Source organism: Lathamus discolor, chromosome 2, assembly GCF_037157495.1.
Source record: "Lathamus discolor isolate bLatDis1 chromosome 2, bLatDis1.hap1, whole genome shotgun sequence".
NCBI classification, from domain to species: Eukaryota; Metazoa; Chordata; class Aves; order Psittaciformes; family Psittacidae; genus Lathamus; species Lathamus discolor.
In genome coordinates, this window is record NC_088885.1 from 55,687,535 (window position 1) to 55,708,706 (window position 21,172).

The 21,172-nt window shown below is 44.0% G+C and overlaps 1 protein-coding gene across 1 annotated transcript in view; it reads left to right on the forward strand.

The window, feature by feature from the left end:
• GARS1 (glycyl-tRNA synthetase 1) overlaps positions 1–15,758 on the forward strand; it is a 28,598-nt gene extending 12,840 nt beyond the window's left edge. Inside the window, exons 8-17 of the mRNA XM_065666899.1 lie at positions 956–1,105; positions 2,655–2,817; positions 3,698–3,862; positions 6,372–6,484; positions 7,039–7,179; positions 8,958–9,043; positions 11,631–11,740; positions 13,092–13,185; positions 14,116–14,306; positions 15,545–15,758. Coding sequence (XP_065522971.1) covers positions 956–1,105; positions 2,655–2,817; positions 3,698–3,862; positions 6,372–6,484; positions 7,039–7,179; positions 8,958–9,043; positions 11,631–11,740; positions 13,092–13,185; positions 14,116–14,306; positions 15,545–15,670 — 1,339 coding nt within the window. The 3' untranslated portion in view covers positions 15,671–15,758. The remainder of the gene's footprint in view (positions 1–955; positions 1,106–2,654; positions 2,818–3,697; positions 3,863–6,371; positions 6,485–7,038; positions 7,180–8,957; positions 9,044–11,630; positions 11,741–13,091; positions 13,186–14,115; positions 14,307–15,544) is intronic.
• The last annotated feature ends 5,414 nt before the right edge of the window (positions 15,759–21,172 follow it).

Consider the following 21,172-nt stretch of genomic DNA (forward strand, 5'->3'; position numbering starts at 1 on the left):
TTTTCATAGATCCCTTAGAATAAAAATTAAGTCTCAGTAGGACTGAAATAGAAAATTTCTTCTTGAGTAGCCTTTCCTGCCTTTCAGTCCGAGTCTTCTGGTGGGTTAGCATTCCCTGTACTCTTGGTGAAAGGTGGGAGAAAGAAACAAGGAGCTGTTGCAGAATCATGAGAATACTTGAAGCAGCCAGATTGTGTAGATCACAGCTGTGCCCTTGGTGGTTGGAGTCGTTTCCATAGAGACAGTTAACAGTGGGTCTGACATTGTCAGTGAGTTCATGGCTGTAGGGAACCTGCTTCATTATACCTGTTTCAGGATGAAGTTACCTAGCAGTGTGATCCAGTGGTAGCATCATTTACTAAGTGGTGGTTAGTGTGAGAATGCAGATGCTGTTGTCTTGAGTTGGGGTCTCAAAACTAAACTAGAAATCTCCCCTGAAGAGTGAAGAATCTGATTCTTGCTTGTGCTCTTCAATGGCATCTGAGATACATGTAGTATGTGATCTCCGGTGTAGTACATGAAATAGTCTGTAGGTAGTATTCTCTGTGGAAGTCTTAAATCACTGTAAGGGTTGTAAGGGCCTTACACTAAAGCCATTTCACAGTCTGTTTAGGAGCAGAGCTGCAGTTGTGATTTTCCTGCAAAATCCGCATTTGTCACAGGTCACTGTATTTTATTCAGACACCTTTTTGCATTCTGTGCTTGCATCTCAGAAGCAGCCAAGTCATCCAGTTTTCTTGTGGGAGCAGCTATGGAATGCTGTGTTCAAGCTGCAACTGATACTTGTTTATTTCCCCCTGAAGTCTATTACTTCATTGTTTTGTGTCTGGAGTTAAAAGATTTGAAAGCGAAAGTACCATCTTCAGGTTTTGTAGTAGCTGTGGTTTTGTTTTTCTCACTCTTTCCTGACCCTTTCTCCTTCCTGATTTTTAAATCTTCCCCATCTCCTTTTCAGCTATCTGAGGCCAGAAACTGCACAGGGAATATTCCTTAACTTCAAACGTCTTCTGGAGTTTAACCAAGGCAAACTGCCTTTTGCTGCTGCTCAGATTGGAAACTCCTTCAGAAATGAAATATCACCCCGCTCCGGCCTTATCAGAGTGAGGTACTGCAAATTTCCTCTTTCAGCAGAAGGGTACCTGGGAGCAGGTATCACCTCCATTTTGTTCCAGTGTTTGTACATGAGTGTTCCCTTTGGTGCCATCTCCCACAAGGCTCCTGAAAATGTGTCTAGTGACTCTTAGGATTCACAGATGAACTCATATACTTAAGGTTTTAACTACAGAATTCTGTGCAAGCTGGAGAAGTAGGGTCTCCGAAATAGCTGTTGTGTTAAAAACACCTAGATTATACTCAGTTTTACTACCAAAATTGGACTTCCATCATAATGTAAATGAATCATATTAAAGGATATCTCTGTTCTCAATAGGACATGCAGCTTTGCTTATTTAATTACATTTGTGTGATTTATTTTAAAACTGAAACCTGGCATCAAAACATGATTGACCTTGCAGCAGTATTTCCTTATCTCAGTTCTTCAGATTCTGCAGTTCTGCAACTTATAGAGAGCAAGTTGTGAGATGAGATGACCTGACATGTCTTTGTGTCCCAAGATCAGTCAAGCAGGAAAGCTCGGGGTTATTGAGAATGGCCTAGAAGCTTTTTATCTCAGGATAAAAGTGATTGTTGCAGCTGGTTAAGGATAATGTCTGTGTTTTAACTGAACTGTTCTGAACAGCGGTCTAATTTGGAACAAGAACTCCTCTGCACGGTCAGTGTGGTTCTGCTGTTCACACAGGCAGTATGTGCTGTAAACTTGGTAATTGATTAATATGGTGCCATAAATGTCACTGATAGGCCGTGGCATCATTAGCACTAAGGGAACTCTGGAATTTTCCCAGAGAGTTCTGTTCTCTCTTGTACATCTGGAAATGGAAACTTTTCTCATTGAAATGCATTTGCAGTCAAATATAAATTATATGCTTGTGGCACATTTACTGGAGACTGTTATTATACTATCATAGCAAATTACATCCTGATGCCCATGATTTAAAATTAATGATTACCTAGAGCTTTTTTAAAGGTTCTTGATAACAATCTAATTCAATGTAAAGTGATTTCAAACAAGAAGGCCAAGATTCAATGTGTGAGTATAGATATATTAAAGACAAGTCTTAAACTAGAATGTACACCATTGCTGAATCACTATCGTCTTCAAGAAATTATCACCTCATCTGGGCTATTTTGGGCATCTCTGATATGCATTAAGGCTACTGAATTAATCAGTGGATTAGTATCCATTGACCCTATAGGAAATGTATCTTTCTAATACAGGCATCACAGCAGTCTGGAAAAATTCCAGAGAACTTCTGGAAGTGTTTCCAAAGGTGGTGTTGCCTGCTGTGAATCACTGTGGTGATAACTGTGGCCTGGAGATCTCTAGATGAATTTGTAGAAAGTTTTATTAGGAATTTGAAGATGAAACTTAAGTCCAGTGTTGAGACTGGTTCATGTTCCAGTCTATAGATTGTCTTGGCTCTGGGTTTGCATGTGTCTTTGCTGACTTGCTTGTGAGAAGCTAAAGCATAATAATTTCTTAGAGCGGCTGTGCTAACATATAACATATTTAATACATAAGATTGTGTTTCTGTTAGGGAATTCACCATGGCAGAAATTGAGCACTTTGTGGATCCCAGTGAGAAGAATCACCCCAAGTTTCAGAATGTGGCAGATCTCAACATCCTTCTGTACTCTTCCAAGGCCCAGGTCAGCGGGCAGTCTGCCCATTTAATGCGGCTGGGAGATGCAGTCCAACAGGTAATGCTCTTTTTGCAAGCACATGGAGCTTGCTGTTTTGAAAATTGCTCTGAAGGCTAAATTACAAACTGTTGTGTTGGTGCCAGCTGGGGTTTGCTCCCAGTTCTCTTTAGTGAATTCAGTGACTATGATCCGAAGCCTAGTCCTTGTTATCAGTAATGAAAGGCTGCAGGTGGTGAGGGGATAGAGGTTAGAGTTTAAGCTTCACACTTATCTAATGGGAGAAGAACAGTAAGGAATACTCTGCCAAAAGGTCAGTAGTGGCTGGGAACCTAACACTCAGCTGCTGCCTGCCATCAATACGTGGCTTGCAGGTTGGGGTTTCACTATCTGATTCTTCATGTATGCAAATTATGAATGAGTTGGTTTACCAGCCCTCTCCGCCCCATCCCCCCAAAACGCCAAATAAAAAACACAAAAAGAATATTCCCCCCCAAAAAAACTGATTAAAAATAAATAAAAAAACCCAAAGAACAAAACAAACAAAAAACCAAACCAGCAGTAACAGAAGAGAGAATACCACTCCTCTGTTGTACCATAGGGTACAATTGTTGTGGGGTCCTGAGTCATAACTGCAATTCCATAGACTGTCACAATATCAGTGACTGTGTCGTTACATACAGCAGGGTATTTTCAAGTAGGTGATTTTTCAGAGACAGCGATGAATCCTTAAGAATTTACTATTCTGTTAGAGATAACTGCCAGTGGCAGTAGGTGATTTGAAAAGATGTAATAATTTCAGGGGATACATATTACTTTATCAAAGGCAAGAAGTTCTCTTTGTAACATGTCAGGTTGTCTGCAGAAGTAAAACAAACCATGACTTTGCTTCCGTAGGAATTAATGTTTGGGTTTTTTTTCTTGCTTTTTCCCTTTCCAGGGTGTGATCAATAACTCTGTTCTGGGTTACTTCATTGGCAGAATCTACCTCTTCCTTACAAAGGTCGGCGTATCCCCTGAGAAGCTGCGCTTCCGACAGCATATGGAGAATGAAATGGCTCATTATGCCTGTGACTGCTGGGATGCAGAGTCCAAAACGTCGTATGTAAGTGATAAAGTGAGGCAGCAAGCAGCACTCCCTGTCAGATCTATTGATAGTATTGGAAGAGGCTCTGTTATATTTCTTGATTTTAAAAGCTGGGGCTGCGAGTCTGATGTTTCTATCCAGTCCCACGTTGGTATGAACACACAGCAGTGGAAATATCCTGAATCCAGGGCAAGGGGGACAGGTCAGCTCCCTGCAGGGAGCTTGCACAGATTTCATGAACTGTTCACACTTCTTTGTAGGTCCCTGATTCAGACTCTTTTGCTGGAGCCTGAAGTTGCCTGGGGGCTTTTCAGTGGTTTAATTTCATCTGGAATTAAAAGAAACCAAGTCCTGGTGCTTTCCAAAGAGTATAACCCCTGTAACAGCAGTGGAGAAGGATTTGTTTTGCTGGAGGTGTTATTCCAAGATGGATTCCTTCGTGCTTGAATGCTTGCTTTTCCTTTCCTACTTCCAAGCTGTGAAAAGAGAGTTCACTCCTGCCAGTTCAGACAGCTGGTGCTGGGAGAAAAAATTCCCAAGGATTTTTTATCTTCCTGCTGAGTCCTTAAGGGCTGTTCATGCTTTGAGTGCTTTGTTTGCAATAAGAAATGTCTTAGAGGGCGTGATAGCTAGTCATTCCCCTTTTCAAGGGCACTGAATCTACTTTTTCGGTCAAATCTGAGTTAGAAAAAGGATATGTATAGGTGGCATGTGTTCTTCTGCCTGGTTAGCCTTTCCAAGGGTTCTGGGGTACCTGCAGATTTCTGAAAATACCTAGAGAACTCTGGGGGGCCTGGTTCCAGTAAGGGTTGGAAGACTGAAGGGATTTTGCTGAAGTCTGTGGGGCTAGTCTGTGACATCGCAGGGACCCTTGCATGGGTGACCCCATCCATGGTCCTGACTGGATTGGTAGCCAAAATGGTAGCATGTTCAGCCCAAAGGTGCCCACACAGGGAATGGGTCAAAGCTTCAAGTGGTTCAGACAGGCTTATTTATGGGCAGGAAGAATCTTCTACAACCTAGGGGTGAAGTTCTGTGTGGTTGGTGGGCTTTGTGTCAGATTTTTGTTGGGTTGTTCATGCACACACACACATACCCCCCTTTCTTCTGAGGAGCTGGAACAGACTTACTGCTAGTGATGTTTCATTACAGCTATATAGAGGAATAGCAGCCAGTAAAATTCTACCAGACTTAGACTAGAATACAAATTCCTGCAGCTCAAATGAGTGTTCTGTCTTCATAGAGAAAAGATCTATAGCAATGGTTTCCTCTGAATGTAGATAGCTGACTTCCATAAATTCACAGTCTCTTCCCAGCCAGCCCAAAGAAGGCTGGACATGTGTGGGCCACAGTATGTAAGTATGACTAATAGACTTGGCAAGCCTTGTCTCGGGTCAGGACAACACACAGAGAGCAGTATGTCCTAACATACAGCCTAACCCAGAATTGAAGACAGCAATACCAGGGGCAAGAGAAAAACACCTCATGAGTTAAACTCATGCTTCGGTTTGTCACTTAACTCTGACCAGAAATGTTTATAGCAATGTGCAGCACTGAGTAGTAAGAAGTTAACTGCTCTGAATAACTTAAAACCTATTATATAAAGTTAATTACATAAACCTGTATTTTGTGTTTCCTGAGAACTAGCCGCAGGACCCTAATGGCATAAAAATTCCCCAGTATGTTCTGGAACACCATAATTTTTCAAGCACAGGGATTTCTTCCTATCTTCTGATACACTGCTGTATCACTGCAGACTGGAAAACCACACAGTATCTAGCTGCTTGTGTGTCCATGTGACAGAGTGAATGGATGTATCTTTTCTTATACGGGATTGCCTTTTAGAAAATCCAGATGATGGTTTGCTGCGAGTGTTAGAAGGCTTCATCAGTTCCATGTCCATGAATGGTGTTTTGAGATTCCTCCTTGCCATACCTGCTGAAATCATAAAATTACAGAATAGTTTGGGTTGGAAGGGACCTTAAGGATCATCTAGTTCTAACTCCCCTACCAAGAAGGGACAATTACCACTAGACCAGGTTGCTCCAAGCCCTGTCCAACTTAGCCAAATGTCAGAAGAAGTACTTCCCTTGCATATGGTCTGTGTCTCATAAGCCAGGCTTTTGGCCATTCTGATGTGGCTGGTTGCCTGCTGGCTGTTCCATACTTGCAGAGCACCAGCACTCTGAAGGCATGATGTCTCGGTGCCTATAGCATGTGAGCGATGGAACTATCTGCCCTAGTCCCAGCCCCAAGCTGTTGGCACAGTTCTGTGTTCTGCCAAGCCATGTGGAAAACCTGCTTCTGAACACAGGCACTGGTTAGATAACTGATCATTTCCTCTGGAAATGAATGAAATCATTTAAATGAAGGAGCAGCTAGTGAGTGAGGCTGCTTACTGTAACAGAGCTAATTATGTAGAAAAAACAGTCATAGCAGCAGGAGGGCTTAATGGTGTATAAACATATTTGATGGTTAAGTGAACAAAAATGTGAGTTAGTGAAAGCTTACAATTTTGTTTTTTTAGGGTTGGATTGAGATCGTTGGCTGTGCTGATCGTTCCTGCTATGACCTCTCCTGCCATGCCCGTGCCACCAAAGTTCCTCTTGTAGCTGAAAAGCATCTCAAAGAACCTATATCCTTTCAGAATAACCCAAATTCTCTTAAAGCAAAAAGTGAGTTAACAGTGAGATGTCTTGGAGAGCGGTGTAGCTCTATTTTAAGTTAGATCTCTAAATTTAACAGGGAAACCTAGAGCTATGGACCAGCATGACTTTGGGAAGCAACTTTCAAAGAATTGAGCTTGTGGGTTACTTTACTCAGGTCAACAAAGGGGATTTACTGTTGTGCTTAGTTTTTTTCTAGCTTAATGCTATGCTCTGTTTTCACTGTTCACAGTCATTTGACTGTTCGCATGGTTTAAATGTGAAAACAGGATTACTATCCCAGGTTATTCCATGTCATACCATGGTTGTGCTGCTATCTGTACTTGTAAAAACAAATTGTGTTCTTTCAAAATTTGTGACCTTCTGCCCTTCAGGTTTTTTATTATTCCTTTCCTCTCTTGTAGTAAAGTTCCTTAATCCAGTAATGGAAGAGATTTCTTTGCGTTGTGTAGCAATTAGCTTTAACTAGGACCAGAACCAGGTCCTGCTTTCTGTCATCTCAAACTCCTTAACTACCTTGTACAGAACAGTCAACGTTGTTCAGTTTGAGGCAAATAAGGGAGCCATTGGCAAAGCTTATAAGAAGGATGCAAAGGTGGTGATGGAATACCTTTCAGTCTGTGATGAGTGTTACATCACTGAGATGGAGCAACTGCTCAACGAGAAAGGGTGAGCTAGCTGTGTGTGTTTGTTATCCTTCTCCGACACCTCTGTTGATGATCACAAAGAAGCTGCTGGATTGATTTGATTCAGCTGAAACCAGCTTCTTCCTGAGAGCAGGCTGAGTGGATTACCTGAGATGTTTTAGTGCTGTCCCTTCCACCAAGTCATTGCTTGCCATCCATCAACATATCTCTTGATGTACACTTGTAGATGGGTAACCATGGTATTCAAATACGTATTTGTAAGGGAATGAGCTTCTGGATTTAGCAGGATCATCACATAAGAGAGATTCTCCAGGGAAATGAGAAGTGGTTACCTCCTTCCCTGCTCTGGTTTGAGAGTTGACCAGGACTGGCAGATGGCTTTGAACTTAATTTAAAAATTAATAAATTCTGTGAGTGATGGAACAAAATAGTTTAATGAGAACCAAAACTTATGTGAGTGTTCTCCAGTGTTTAGTGATATGCTTTAGGACCTGTTACAAACCTTTGGCTTCTTGGGGCAGCAATTTGTAGGTTTTTCTTTCACCTGTTTGCGTGTATTCCTAACACATGTAGGAACAATGTAAGATGTCTCTACAGCTGTTACATTTGGCTGAAGCAGGCCAACAACTGTGTATGTTATGAGAAGGCTAATGGGGCAGTAATAAAAAACAAACTTCATTTCCTGCTTGAAATGGTACAGTAAATACATTCCAGAGTGGTTAACATTTACTTTTTTTTTTCTTCTCTGAGCTAGGATTTATTTCTTTTACATTTCTATAAATTTGAAAGTGTAGAAGAAACAGCAGCACTCAAAACAGGGAGAGAAACTGCTGCAGAATATGGTGGTGTGTACACACATCAAAGCCAGAAGAAAGTGAACTAAATGCATCCAGAATCCCATTGAAATGATTCAATAGATGAGTTACAAGCAGTATCTCAGGTTTGAATTGATAGTGGACTGCAAATCATACCTGTTGTTTAAATTCAGCATCCAGTCGTAGCTGCATTCAGAGCAAAGCCTTTATTTCATTTGATAGTGGGTCAGAATGCAGGTGATTAGCACACACTTTCTTTTTAAATGTGTTTTTTATATAACACCAATCTGAGTGCCATTCCTGATTACACATGCTGACTGTGTCAGCATGCTAGACTTGCCTTTTGTATGGCCATGTTTGCATAAATCCATCGGTGGTAATTTTCCGTTAGCATGAATAATAACAGACATTTGCTTCCTGTAAGTGGATAGGTTAATACAGCCTAAATTCTCCTTAGCAAGGAGTGTGTGCTGGTTGCAGTCTAGCAAGCGGCAAGAAGCAGTATGAAGACCATACTATCAAAAGCTTTAGAAATAAGCAATGAAATAACTGCTGTATCCTCCACTTGGTCTGGTGTCTGTGAAAATGCAGGGTACCTTCTGACATAGCTCAGTTTTCATGAGAAATCACTAAACAAGATGTACAGCTTGCAAACAAGTGCCCATTTTGTGTGTCTCCCTTTTTGCTTTTGGTGTATCTGCTTCATCTGGAGATTATTCCATTTCCCAACTGAGTTTGCTTCAGGCTCTTAACCACAATTAAATTCACTGTGATTATGAAAATGGCTGCTTTTAATGTAAATGTAGTACATTTATTGTTAACAAAGATTTCTTTTAATAGGTATGCCACGTGTTTCTTTGGTCTTTGAGGTTTGCCCTGGCTTCTGTTTTCCCACTCTTAAAAGTCAACCAACCAAAGCAGTTCAGGAAATGTAACTTGTTTATTTATTGCTGCAGCTTTTAAGTGACTTCTTTTTCCTTTGCAGGGAATTCACTGTTGAAACTGAAGGGAAAACTTTTAAATTAACAAAGGACATGGTTACTGTGAAAAGATTTCAGAAAACATTACATGGTAAATTTGTGTCTTTGTTGTTTGATCATTAAAACTAAGAGGCAGCTCGGGATACACTTTGAAAGTGAACTTTATTCGTTGCATTGTCCTGTTAGCATTGTACCAGGGCACAGGAAAAATTCATTCAATAGGCTTTGGGTGTCATATTATTGATGCTGCTTCAGTTGAGTATTCTAGGATTTGTAAGGCTCTACGTGTTGCTAAGACCCAGCTGCTGTCATGATGGAGGAGCTGGGGAAGGTCCACCAGCTTTGGGAACTTCCATCTAAGTCCATTACAGTGCAGCAGCTGGGTTATGGCAGTCTGTTGGTCAGGCTGTGGGCAGCTGTCTGTGCTCAGAGCTCCTGTTGTCACTCTGCCACCTGGAGCCAAATCTTCTGGCAACTGCCAGCTCATCAGCTTAAAGACCAGGCTCTTTAAGCTGAGAAGACCAGGCTCTTTAAGGTGAGAAGTCTAGTCAGTTCCTTTGGTAGTAATCACATCAGCTTTGGTCAGTGACTGCATCTCCATAGAGCTTTTGTCCAGATATGGGAAATGGGGCTAGAAAGGTAACTTGCCATATTGCATGGATTTAGTTCCTCAAATAAGTCTTGTCTTTCCAGCCAGCTCTGTAAGCGCCTCACCCAAGGTCGTTTGGGAAGTCTTTGACAGAGCTGGAGACTGAGGTAGTTTTTTCCCAAGTTCATACTGTAACTAGTGAATCATCCTGCCCTAGCTTGAGAACATGATAAATGCTCCTAGGATGGAGTAAAGCAACTTATAGCATGTGCAGAATATATTTATTCTTGCAGCTTCTGAGCCTTTTAAGATATCCAGATGTGTTTCAGTCAGCATGTGCTGCTGCTGTGCAAGGCTTTGCTTTGTCACTTCAAAGAATAAATCAGAGTTGTAACTTGCAGTGATTGTAGTATTGCTGGGCACCAGTAAATATAGCCTCATTGCTGGTTTTCCTTGAAGTTGGTACATTTAGCGGTTTGGCTTCTGCCTGCAAGCAGAAGGCAAAGCTTATGGTTTCTTTCTCTTCTCTTGAAAACTGGTTGCTCAATGCACAAATAAAACAAGACCATCCTGTACTGTGTCCAGCTCTGGGGCCTCCAGTATAAGAAGGATGTGGACCTGTTGTAGCAAGTCCAAAGGTGGTTTGAGGGCTGGAGCACTTTTGCTATGGAGACAGGCTGAGAGAGTTGGGGTTGTTCAGTTTGGAGAAGAGAAGGGTCCAGGGAGACTTCAGAGCAGCTTCCAGTACCTAAGGGGGCCAAGAAGAAAGTTGAAGAGTGGCTTGAGGAATGGCTTTAAATTGAAAGAGGGGAGATATAGATTAGATGTTAGGAAGAAGTTCTTTACTGTGAGGGTGGTGAGGCCCTGGCACAGGTTGCCCAGAGAAGCTGTGGCTGCCCCATCCCTTGCAGTGTTCCAAGGCCATGTTGGACGAGGCTTGGAGCAACCTAGTCTAGTGGAAGGTGTCCTCTCTGCCTGTGGCAGAGGGGTTGGAACTGGATGAGCTTTAAGGTCTCTTCCAACCCAAACAGTTTTGTGATTCTTTTGGTAGGTAAAACCCCACCCCAGGTTAGGTACTTAATCGAAAAGGATTGGCTTTCTAGGCATACAGAGTGGGAGGCATGACCCACTTGTGCTGGAGAGCTGGATGCTGCCTTTGATTTTCAAAAGCAGCTAATGCCTGTAACTGTTGTTTCTTCCCCATTATCTGAGTTTTTTCTAAAAAGCTGCCCTGTCTGAGCAAGGCAGCTATCTATTGAGCTCCTTTCATACACAGAGGAGAGAAAGAGGAAAAAGCCTCTTTGACAGATACGTACTGGACAGAATGACAGGTGTATAACAGCACAGCACATTACATCTTCTGAGAATTTTTTGCAAACACTAATTAGCTGATCCTTATTCTGTCCCACTCTTGTGATGTGTTGCAGACGGATGGTGAATAGGGCAGGTAGCAGCACTGAAGCAGGCAGATAAAACAACTCAAGAATACAGCGTGAGTCTTTGGAATTTGAGTTTTATCTAAAGCTCCACAATTCTCTACTCAGACTGCTGGATACTGAGGCTATGTCTGTACATTAAACCAAAGTGGGCCAGGGATTTAGCATTATACTGCCATCATGCAGGCTGTTTAATTGCTATCATATTCCCTGGAACAGTTTTGGTCTATGCCAAAGAGCACCCTCCCAGACAATGCCTAGTTTGTGGCATGGTGTGGAGCAGGCAACTGTTCTAGTGAACAGTTTAGATGAGGCTTCACTGTTGTGAAGTGGAAGAGGGTTTATCGGCATGGATGGAAGTTGTGCAGTGCTGTTTGCTCTCAGTGCCAGAGAAGGGCCCTTGACTGTATTAAGCTGTATTCTACAGCTTAAATACATTCTGTACATGGACTGTGTCCAAACCTCTACTTCAGGTATTTGCATTTAGAAGAGAAATATTTAACCTTTTAATTCCATGTGAATGGAATATTACTTTATGTAATCAGAACTTGTGAGCACAAAGGCAGCTTCAGTAAACACTTTTTTTTTTTTTCTTTTTGTTGTGTGTGTATAAATTCCTTTTAAATGATGACGTGGATTCTTTTGTGTTCCAGTGGAAGAAATCATCCCAAATGTAATTGAACCCTCATTTGGTATTGGGAGGATCATGTACACAGTGTTTGAACACACCTTCCATATCCGGGAAGGAGACGAGCAGAGAACGGTGAGCTTTACTGTGGCTGGGCCTCAGTTTAACTGGCTGCAAGCATTTGCCTTTCCCTAGCATCCAGGGGCAGGGCTGAAATAGGACTGCACAATACACAGTAGAGAGAGGAAGACCCAGGTGGGCTGTTGAATTGCTGGTTATGCCAGCGTACGTGTCATTTGTACATGCATGCTGAGAACGTTCTGGGGCTGCGTGTGCATGAGGCTCTCACTGTATTACTGGCAGGAGGGTGAGAAATTCCTCCTTCTGGATTCACACTTGGCAGTGTCCCATGGCTCAGAGAAAGGCACCTCTTCTGTGTTGTATTTCCTTTTTCTCCGTAGCTTTTCCTGAAACCACAGCTCTGCAGCAAGACAGACAAAATAGACTGACTGTTTCCTTAGTCCCCCCAATGAAATTTAACCTTCTCTGATTCTGGACACCCCTAAAATCTTGGCCTGAACTTTGTTGTGGCAGGGGCCAGAAGGAAGTTTGTGTTACATACAGAGTACAGCCTGTTCCAGCCAGTGCCCACACTGTCATGTTCTTCACCATTGCTGCTGGCCCATGGGAAGCTGGCTGTAAACTTGATGCTGGTTCCTGTTTGTTGTTTCTGGCTGCTAGACTGTATTTATTGAACAGAAAAATAATGATGCTCCTTAGCATCCCTGGTTACCGCAGGATGTGATACAGTTATGAGTGGAGGGAACAGGATTCAGGAGCCCAGAGTTAGGACACAGTTGACTTTCTATCACAAAATGCTCATGAAAACTTAAAATACCAAACTTCCTTCTAGCAGCCATTTACTTTCTGGATAGCCTGGGCAGCTCTCTATTGCGGTGCATCTCAGTTCATTGCTTCTGTACTCTTACAGGCCTTGCTGATTGCCAGGAAAGATCTCCAGTTCCCCCCACCTCTCTTTTTTGCACATTTATCTGAGGGTGTCTGTGGAGGGTTCTGAAAACCTTTGAGCCACATATGCTCCATGTGTTTGGGGTTTCTCTGGGAATCTTGCAGTGAGTTTGGCTTAGACTGTGCGTAAGACTAAATCTCCTGGGAAGTCCCTTCTACGCTTCATTTTCCTGTAATTCAAGTGAGGTTCACTTTCTTCAGGCAGCGTTCTGGTAGGCCTCTTTAGGTGGAAGATAATGTTTAGCTCTAAAGAGAGAAGGGTGAGTGGAGCACAGCTGGAGAAAATCAGTCTTTCTTCAGTGGTGTTGATGTGCTACTGCCCTAATGTCTTACATAAGGCCAGTGACTCCCCTGGAACAGTCACCCTTCCTCCAGCCTCAGAGCATATTCTTAGCTCTTAAGAATCTGATTTAACCATTAAACTTGAATTAATTTCTGCTTTTCCTTTTTTCCTTAGTTCTTCAGCTTCCCAGCTGTTGTAGCACCGTTCAAGTGCTCCGTTCTTCCTCTAAGCCAGAATCAGGAATTCATGCCTTTTGTCAAGGACTTATGTAAGTGTATTGAGCACTGTGGGGCTGATGGGGATGCACACTGTGAAGAAAGATTTCTTCCCAGTGCTATAGGGAGAAAATGGCATTGGGATCCCCTGGCTCTCACTGAACAAAGCAGCTGAGTTTGTTGTTATCAGTCAGCCTTGGGTATCAACCAATCTCTTCAGTCTGGTCTCAAAAACCCCAGTTCCCTGCCTTTCCCCATGTTGGTTTGCAGTGTAAAAGACACTTTTTTTTCTGTGCCATAAAGAAGTCTTTTCCACTGCTTAGGAGAAGCTGTCAGAAGGGGGGAGGGGGGTAGTTTTTTGGTTCTTTTTTTGGGGGGGGTGGTGAGGACAGTTGTTTGTGTTTTTTTGATTAAAGTTTGTTTCTTTGTTCTTGTTGGCCAACTAATTTACTGAGTCAGTCCCAGAGCTGCTGAGCCTCCAAGCATTCAAAATGCCCACTGGTACCATCTGAAAATGCATATCTGAAGGACAGGAACATAGGCTGTATGTCACAGTGTCTTTTGCTGTTGGCATCAGTTCTGCTTGGAACCTTGCCTCCCCATGCTGGATATGCCCTTGCACACGTGTGGCTGGCATGTTTTTGAGTTAAGGCAGAGTCATGGGACTGTAATGACAGGTTGAAGTCATTAAGAAGTCAATGGTTTTGCTCTTTGGGTGGGGGTTGCGTGATCCAGTAAGAGTAATGGGGTACCTGTGTGGTGGGCTTGAGCTTGTGGGCTTGAGCTTGTAGTCTTATCAGGGACTGGAGCACTGGATCTTTTGTCAAAATAAAACTGAGAGTCTGATGCTGTTCGAAACCAGGATGCAGGTGCCTCACTTCAGGGTGTGCCATGCAAATATATAGGGGAAGCCGCTGCTAGGATTGTGTTGCCTGCTGAGTATGTAACGAGCCCTGGTGGTCCCCCTTTTCTGCTTCTTGCAGCTGAAGCTCTCACTAGGAACGGCATCTCTCACAAGGTGGATGATTCCTCTGGATCCATTGGCCGGCGCTATGCCAGGACTGACGAGATTGGTGTGGCCTTTGGGATCACAATCGACTTTGACACTGTTAACCGGACGCCTCACACTGCCACCCTGAGGGACCGCGACTCAATGCGCCAGATCCGAGCCGAGGTAAAGGGCAGGCAAATGAGTTTGGCTGCTGGCGAAGCGGAGCCTGATTCATACGGGCTAGGGGAGAGCATTAACTGCTGTTTCTGACTCAGCAGTGGCTCTTGTGTATGCGGGAGCTGTCTCCAGCTCTCACAGGCAATTTAGCTATTCTGAGAAGTCCCCAGGGAAGAGAGATGCTGGCCCTGCTGCTGAAGTGAGAAGAGGCTTTTGTTTTTCTTGGGTACAGGGGTGTTGATCTTACTTGAAAGCCATGCCTTGTGCAATGCCTTGTGTTGATTGCACTGCTTTTCAGAGTGCCTCCTTCCAAGTGAAGACTGCTGAGTAAATGCACAGGTTGTGTCTGGCTTTCAAAGGCAGAGCTCTGAATCCACAAACACCACAAGGCAGGAGATTTTTTTACTACTTTAGGCTGGCTGGCTGGCAGAGCATGGCTCAGGCATAGCTCCTTAAAGCTTTCGCTTCCTGCCAGTGTTGGTTGTGCAGCACCAGAGAAGCTGGTGAACCACTGCCCAAAAGCCGTGTCTGTCCTAAGCATGCTGTGCTAGTAGGGCCGTAATAGAGACCGGAATAGCAAACCTCCCTATGATGTTTAGTGCCCATCTGCAAGGATGAGATGTAGCCTCACTCTGTACAAAAGCACTGGTGCCATATTGCTGGGGCTGTTGAGCCAGCTGTGGATTCGATTCAGTGTGACAGGCAGTGCCCATTCCTCAGGGCAGCCAACTGTGTCTGTCACCTGGATGACATCTCACTGCTGAGCAAGAGACAAAACTTTGTTATCCTAAAATTTCTGCATGTTTTCTGGTTTCCCCTAGCTGATCCTTCACACCATGAGAGTGTGCTGTGAGGAGCAAAGAAAAGGCAGCTGGTTTTTGTGCTGGTCTAGTAAATAGGGCCAGCTAAATCCTGGCTTACAGCATCTTTTGGATGTGTGTGAGGTTTTCTTTCCGTTCCAAAACTGTAACGTAACACTACCAGGTATGAACCTTGTGGTCCACCACAATGACAGCTGCATTTCCCTTAGGGTCATCTCAGTCTTTGCTGAGATGGCACAGAGTGATTTAAGATCTCCTCCTACTTAATGGTTTTTCTCCCCAAAACTGATCTTGTAGGAAGATACCTTGCACATGTTCTGTTACTGATGTAAAAAATTACCCATGTTCTCCAAGCATCCAACAGAGCAGCCTTATTCCAATGACTTACTTGCGTTTCATACATCTTTGTGACTTTGCCTGCAGATTTCTGAGCTTCCTGCCATCATTCGTGACCTGGCCAATGGTTATCTGACTTGGGCTGATGTTGAGGCAAAGTATCCACAATTTGAGGGACAAGAGACTGGCAAAAAGGACACAATAGAGGAATAAAGAAAAGGACCTGAAGTAAAATCCTGTCAAATGTCCACTTTTTACTGTTTATGTTAATATGAAATAAACTTATCATGTATTATTCAAAGCTGCATTGTTTGTGCACACAGGGACTATTTGTTTGGTTTTTTTCCTCAATTGCTGCCCGAATTTAACTTTAAAAACGGAAAGAATTGCAGTCCAAGGTGTTAAGAATAAAAAAACACCATTAACATGCCTGCTTCTCTGTGTTCATGCAGCCTTGTGCTTTCTTCAGCAATGTCTGTTTTTTTTGGCTTTTTTTTTTCCTCTCATTTTTTTCCCCCTCCTGCTTAGAGCTTTTGGTATTTCAGGTTTGTGACAGCCCCTCAAGAAGTCAGGGACCATACACCCTTCCATCTGGATTCGCATCACCTCGGACTCTCATGCAAGAGGGCACTAGTCCTGTTTCTGCCACCACCATGTGGCTGCAGGGGCAGCTGAGCATGAAATCATTGCACTGACCAAGTCTTTTGTACGTTTGCAAGAGCTCTCTTTAAAACATGAGTGCAGACACTGCTGGGCAGTGAAATCAAATGGTGACTTCAGAGCTGTAGTCAGAATCATAGAATCACAAAATTTTTTTGATTGGAAGGGACCTTGAAGCTCATCCAGTTCCAACCCCTCTGCTATGGGCAGGGACACCTTCCACTAGACAAGATTGTTCAAAGCCCTATCCAACCTGGCCTTGAGTTAAACTGCACTTTTATGAGTCTGTCTTATGCTTCAAAGAGGTGTCTGCCCTGAAGCAAGGCAAAGCACCAGGTCTTCCTTCTGTGTGGGCTGCTTAAAGTACCCTTAATGGTGGAGATGTACATCTGTGGTTCCCTGCTAGGAGGCTTTTCTAGCCTTAGTTTCCCCTGTGCTGTGGTGAGTGAGGGTTATCATCTTTGGCAAATCCTCCAAGATACACAGAGCTAAAGTAATAAACCTGACTGTTAAGTGTAAGAAGGACTAGACAAGCCAAGGGGCCTATGTGCCAGGCGCTGTACAAACCAACAGGCAGAGGGGTATGGAAGGGTGGGAAGGGCTTTCCAAAACAATCAGTGCTTTGGGGTGTCCTTGTTTTGGAGGATCCAAGTGGACCCTGAAATTGAGTTTTGAGCTGCACTGGAGGCCCTCCCAGCCACTCTTGCCTCCCACTGCTGCTTTTTGAGCAGGGGCTGGAAAGCCATGTCAACTCCATTCATCTCCCCAGCCCTTGCTGCTACTCATGCTTGAAAAAGGCAACTAAGCACCCACACACTGCCAACAAATGTAGCAGTACTATATCTGTCATGTAAGAATGGATGAAGTTTGCAGCAGTGAGTGGGAAACAGTCACCAGGGAACTAATTAGCCAGCAAATTGTGTCTTGGCTTCAGAGAGGAGTGTTAGAACGGGATGCAGGTAAGCCCCACATGAGGTTTGTAGTTATAAGCCTTGTTATTTAAAATACAAGCAAGCCCTTGAACCAGCTGCACTATGTTAAATCCTTTCAAGTGGAGACCTGACCGATGCCAGCCACAAGCGAGGTGCTTCTGCCATTGCAGAGGGCAAGTTAGAGGTGGAATCTGGTGCGTGGCCAGATGGATGCTACTTGTGGCTACTCTAGCCCTGGGCAACATCCCTGGGCAGCTGCTCATCCCCTTCTTAGCTCACGCCCCACATTGCTGTGAGATGTAGCCGCCTGAACACACCTGTCCTCGTCCTGACTAATATGTATGTGCTGTGCAGAAAGGTGTTTGCTCACCTGCATTTCAAGCAAACAAAAAAGGCTGGTACGTGTCTGAGGGCATAATTCAAAATCTGAGGGCAGTCCTCCTCAGCACAGGGCAGATCTTACCTGCTGCTCCAGCAATGCAAAGCAGCAGTTTGCCAGGCTTTACAGGTGTCTTGCTCTGTGAGACATGTTACAGCAACTCAAGCATGAGAATAAGGATTCCTGCTCCTCTCCCAGGTAAATAATTCCATATTTCTGAGCTGTGGTTTCCTCCAGTGTTAGGCAGCAATGGCAGTGTCAAAAAGGTGATTATACCTGTGGATATTTGCTGCCCTGCCACCAACTGCAGCTGGTCCTGGCTGAGGTCCCACACCAGTTTGTGCTCATCCAGCAGGTAATTCCCAACTGAGTCATTCTCCGAAGACAAAAGAAATGGGTAGAGGTCTCATTCCCCTCTTTGCTAACTGCGCCCCCTCCCTCTGATCAGGAGCTCCTCAGTCTTTTTTTACCATCAGCTAGTAGCTACTGAGTAATTGGGTGCTCTGACTTTGATTAGCATTTACCATTCAAAGAGCAATTTTCAAACTCCTTTAAAGGGGGAAAAAATAGCTCAGAAGAGACTGTCTAATGCCATTCTGCTTAAATTCACCCAGGGAGGGCTCTGCCCTTTGGTTGCTAGTGCTTCACACTGACCTGAGCAGTGTCAGGGTGGTGAGGCACTGGCACAGGTTGCCCAGAGAAGCTGTGGCTGCTGCATCCCTGGCAGTGTTCAAGACCAGGTCGGATGGGGCTTGGAGTAACCTGGTCTAGTGGAAGATGTCCCTGCCCATAGCAGGGAGTTGGAACTGGGTGAGCTTTAAAGGTCCTTTCCAACCCAAACCATTCTGTGATTGTATGATTCAGCGAGCAGCACCCAGAAGAGGGTGCTGTCAGGCAGGAAATAGCAGGCGTAAGGAAGCTATTCACTGAAACTGTATTATTTTTAAGCGTTGCTGCTATTTCAGTTGTGCTGCAGCCTTGGACCTCTAGCACTGCACTGCTCTAATGCTCTTTGTTAATTCAATGGCTGAAAGATGCTGTTGCAGCCTAGATTTTAATGCAAGTGAGGCAACAATACTAAGAAAGTCTTAAAAATGTAGTTCACAGTAATTCATCTATAGGGAACTGCACAGCTGGCATGTAAGAGTGGAGTTTGGATTCCCCTGACAAGAGCTTATGGAGTTGTGGGGACCCACCTATTAAATGCAATTATATACAGCATGGATGATTGCACCATCTGGGTAGCCTCTGTGACTGGTGGAGTCTGGGGCATGATTCGTCTCAGTCATAAATGGGCATTCCAAACAGGCATCAGGAGAACACTGGGTTTTGCTCTGCTGATGGAGGGGATGTTGGGAAAGGTAGGACAGCCAAACACCTGAAGGTAGTGGCATGAACCTCACCTGGTCTGTCCATTGCAAAAATCCCCCAGTAACAAAAACCCTGAAGGTGACAGGCTTGGCCTATTAAAGACAGCTCCAACAGATGTACTTTGGAAATTCAAGTTAAAGCTTTTTGATTCCTATCTTTGCTGTGACCTGCAATTCACCTTCTGAGCCAGATAGGCAGAGTTTAGTATTTATAAGCGAGGGCTGCTGAACCTCCATCTAACTCCACATCCCTCTGCCACACTCATTTCCATGTTCCTATCCGAGCTGATCATGTAACGCTCTGCTTTGTGCTGTAATCTGCATCTATCTCCCCTGCAAGGGGATGGGAAAACATTGCTTTTTCATTTCATAAAGCTACAAAAAATGAAAAGCACTGGCAAAGCCCATGGGTCTTTTTAAAGTAATATCTCAGCTTGCATCGCTGGGGCTCTAGCTGTGGGTTCAGGCACTATTTAGGATCACCCCCACTTCAAGGAAGTGTGTGAAGATTTTCTTTTCTAGTACGAGAACTGGTGAATAGTCAATAAAATTAGCATGTGACGGCTTTGAAATAGGTCCTCAGAGGAAAGATCACTGTGTATTTGTGCTGTTCTTCCTCTCTTTGCTTTGCATCTCCTGGTTGCTGTTGGCTGGTCTGTGAAGACTTGGAGGTATGGGAAGAACCAGAGTCAGAATCAGTTGTGTTCCCAACTGTCAGCACACAAATCAACCCACACAAGCTAAATCCATCTATGCCAGCCTTTAACAGGGGGAGTGCTAAGGGCAGCATTTAAACCAATTGATCTGTAACAGTGTTAAACAGTTGCTGCTTCAGACCAGGCCTCTACATCTTCATGTATAAATTGATGAGAAATGCAGCAGCTTTGCAGCAAGAAAAGTGAGAAACCCTCAGCACCTATCCCCAAAAGCCAAAGCAAAGAAAGCTTGTCAGGACTTTCCTCTGGGAACAAAGCAAAGCTCTTCTCTTTCTTCAAAGGGCTTGTAGTAGTGAAAGGGGTATTTCTATGAGACGCACTGTTACAGTAACTGGACAAGAGTATAACAATAAGGATTCCTGGTCTCCCAGGTAAATAATTCCGTATTTTTGAGCTGTGGTTTCCTCCAGTGTTAGGCAGCAATAGCAGTATTGAAAGTGCCTTTAGGGCTGGTTATACTGACAGATATTTGCTGCCCTCCCACCAACCACAGCAGGTCCTGGCTGAGGTCCCACACCAGTTTGCACTCATCCATTGGGCAATTTCCAATTGCCTCATTCTCCAAAGGCATAAGAAATGGGCAGAGGTCTCATTGCTCCCATTGCTAACTGTCCTCCCTCTCATCAGGAGCCCCTCAGTAATTTTCCAAATCCCACAACCCTCTTTACAAAAATGTAATGATGAAAAGGCCAGGATTGAATTTTCTGCCTCTTGGGGGAAACCAGATATGAAATAATAAATATATATTATATTTTTCCAGTCAAAACCCTGCTGGTCACTAATACCTGCAGATTAATTGTACTAATCCAGTGTGATCAAAGGGAGATGGTTGGCTACTTGGCACTATTTTGGTCCCTTGCTTATGAAACTCCATCTCCGTGTTTGAAAGAGAAGTCTTTACATAACCGTAATCACTCAGACACTCAGATAAGAAAAGGACTAAACTGTCCCGAAACATTTATCTTCTGCACAGATGCTGCCTATGAATTTTGTCTTGATTAAATAACACGACAGCATCATATTTTGTTCTGCATAACAGATGTCCCTCTGTAGGAGGGAAGGAGCAAGTCTGCTCTCTCGACTGGTTGTTTGGTGCAAACAGAAACGGGGATTGTTGGAGGTTGGAGGATATGGAAACACACCTGGTCAGTGAGAGCTGCTCGGAAAATAGCTAAGGTACACTGGGAAGGAACATCCCGTTATGTCAGCGAATGGCCTGTGACACACACTGGCTCAGAGAGGTCTCCAAACATGTAGCATAGGTGCCATCACAAACCACAGAGCAAGATTAAGTCTGGGGCAGATGGTGGGAAGGGAGCAGGAGCACAGAGGGAGCAGCGTCTTAGCTGAGCACACCAGGGGATCTGTTAAATGAAAGTGGTTTGTATCTTTTGCACCATGTCTGCTTCCTGCATCTTGAAAAAGGGTGTTCTCCTGCCCCAGGACGCACGGCAGGGCTGGCATGAAGAGTGGTTTTGGGATGCTCATGATGCAAGGTGTGAATAGAAATGAAAGAAGTCTCATTCTCACTTCCCGCCCTGCTGCTCTTTCCCCATTGATGAGCTCCTCTCTGCAAAACTACGATCACCAGCAAACAGCAATGATCTGAGCAGAAAACCAGGATGCACTGAATGCTTGGAGACAAGTTTTCCCACCAG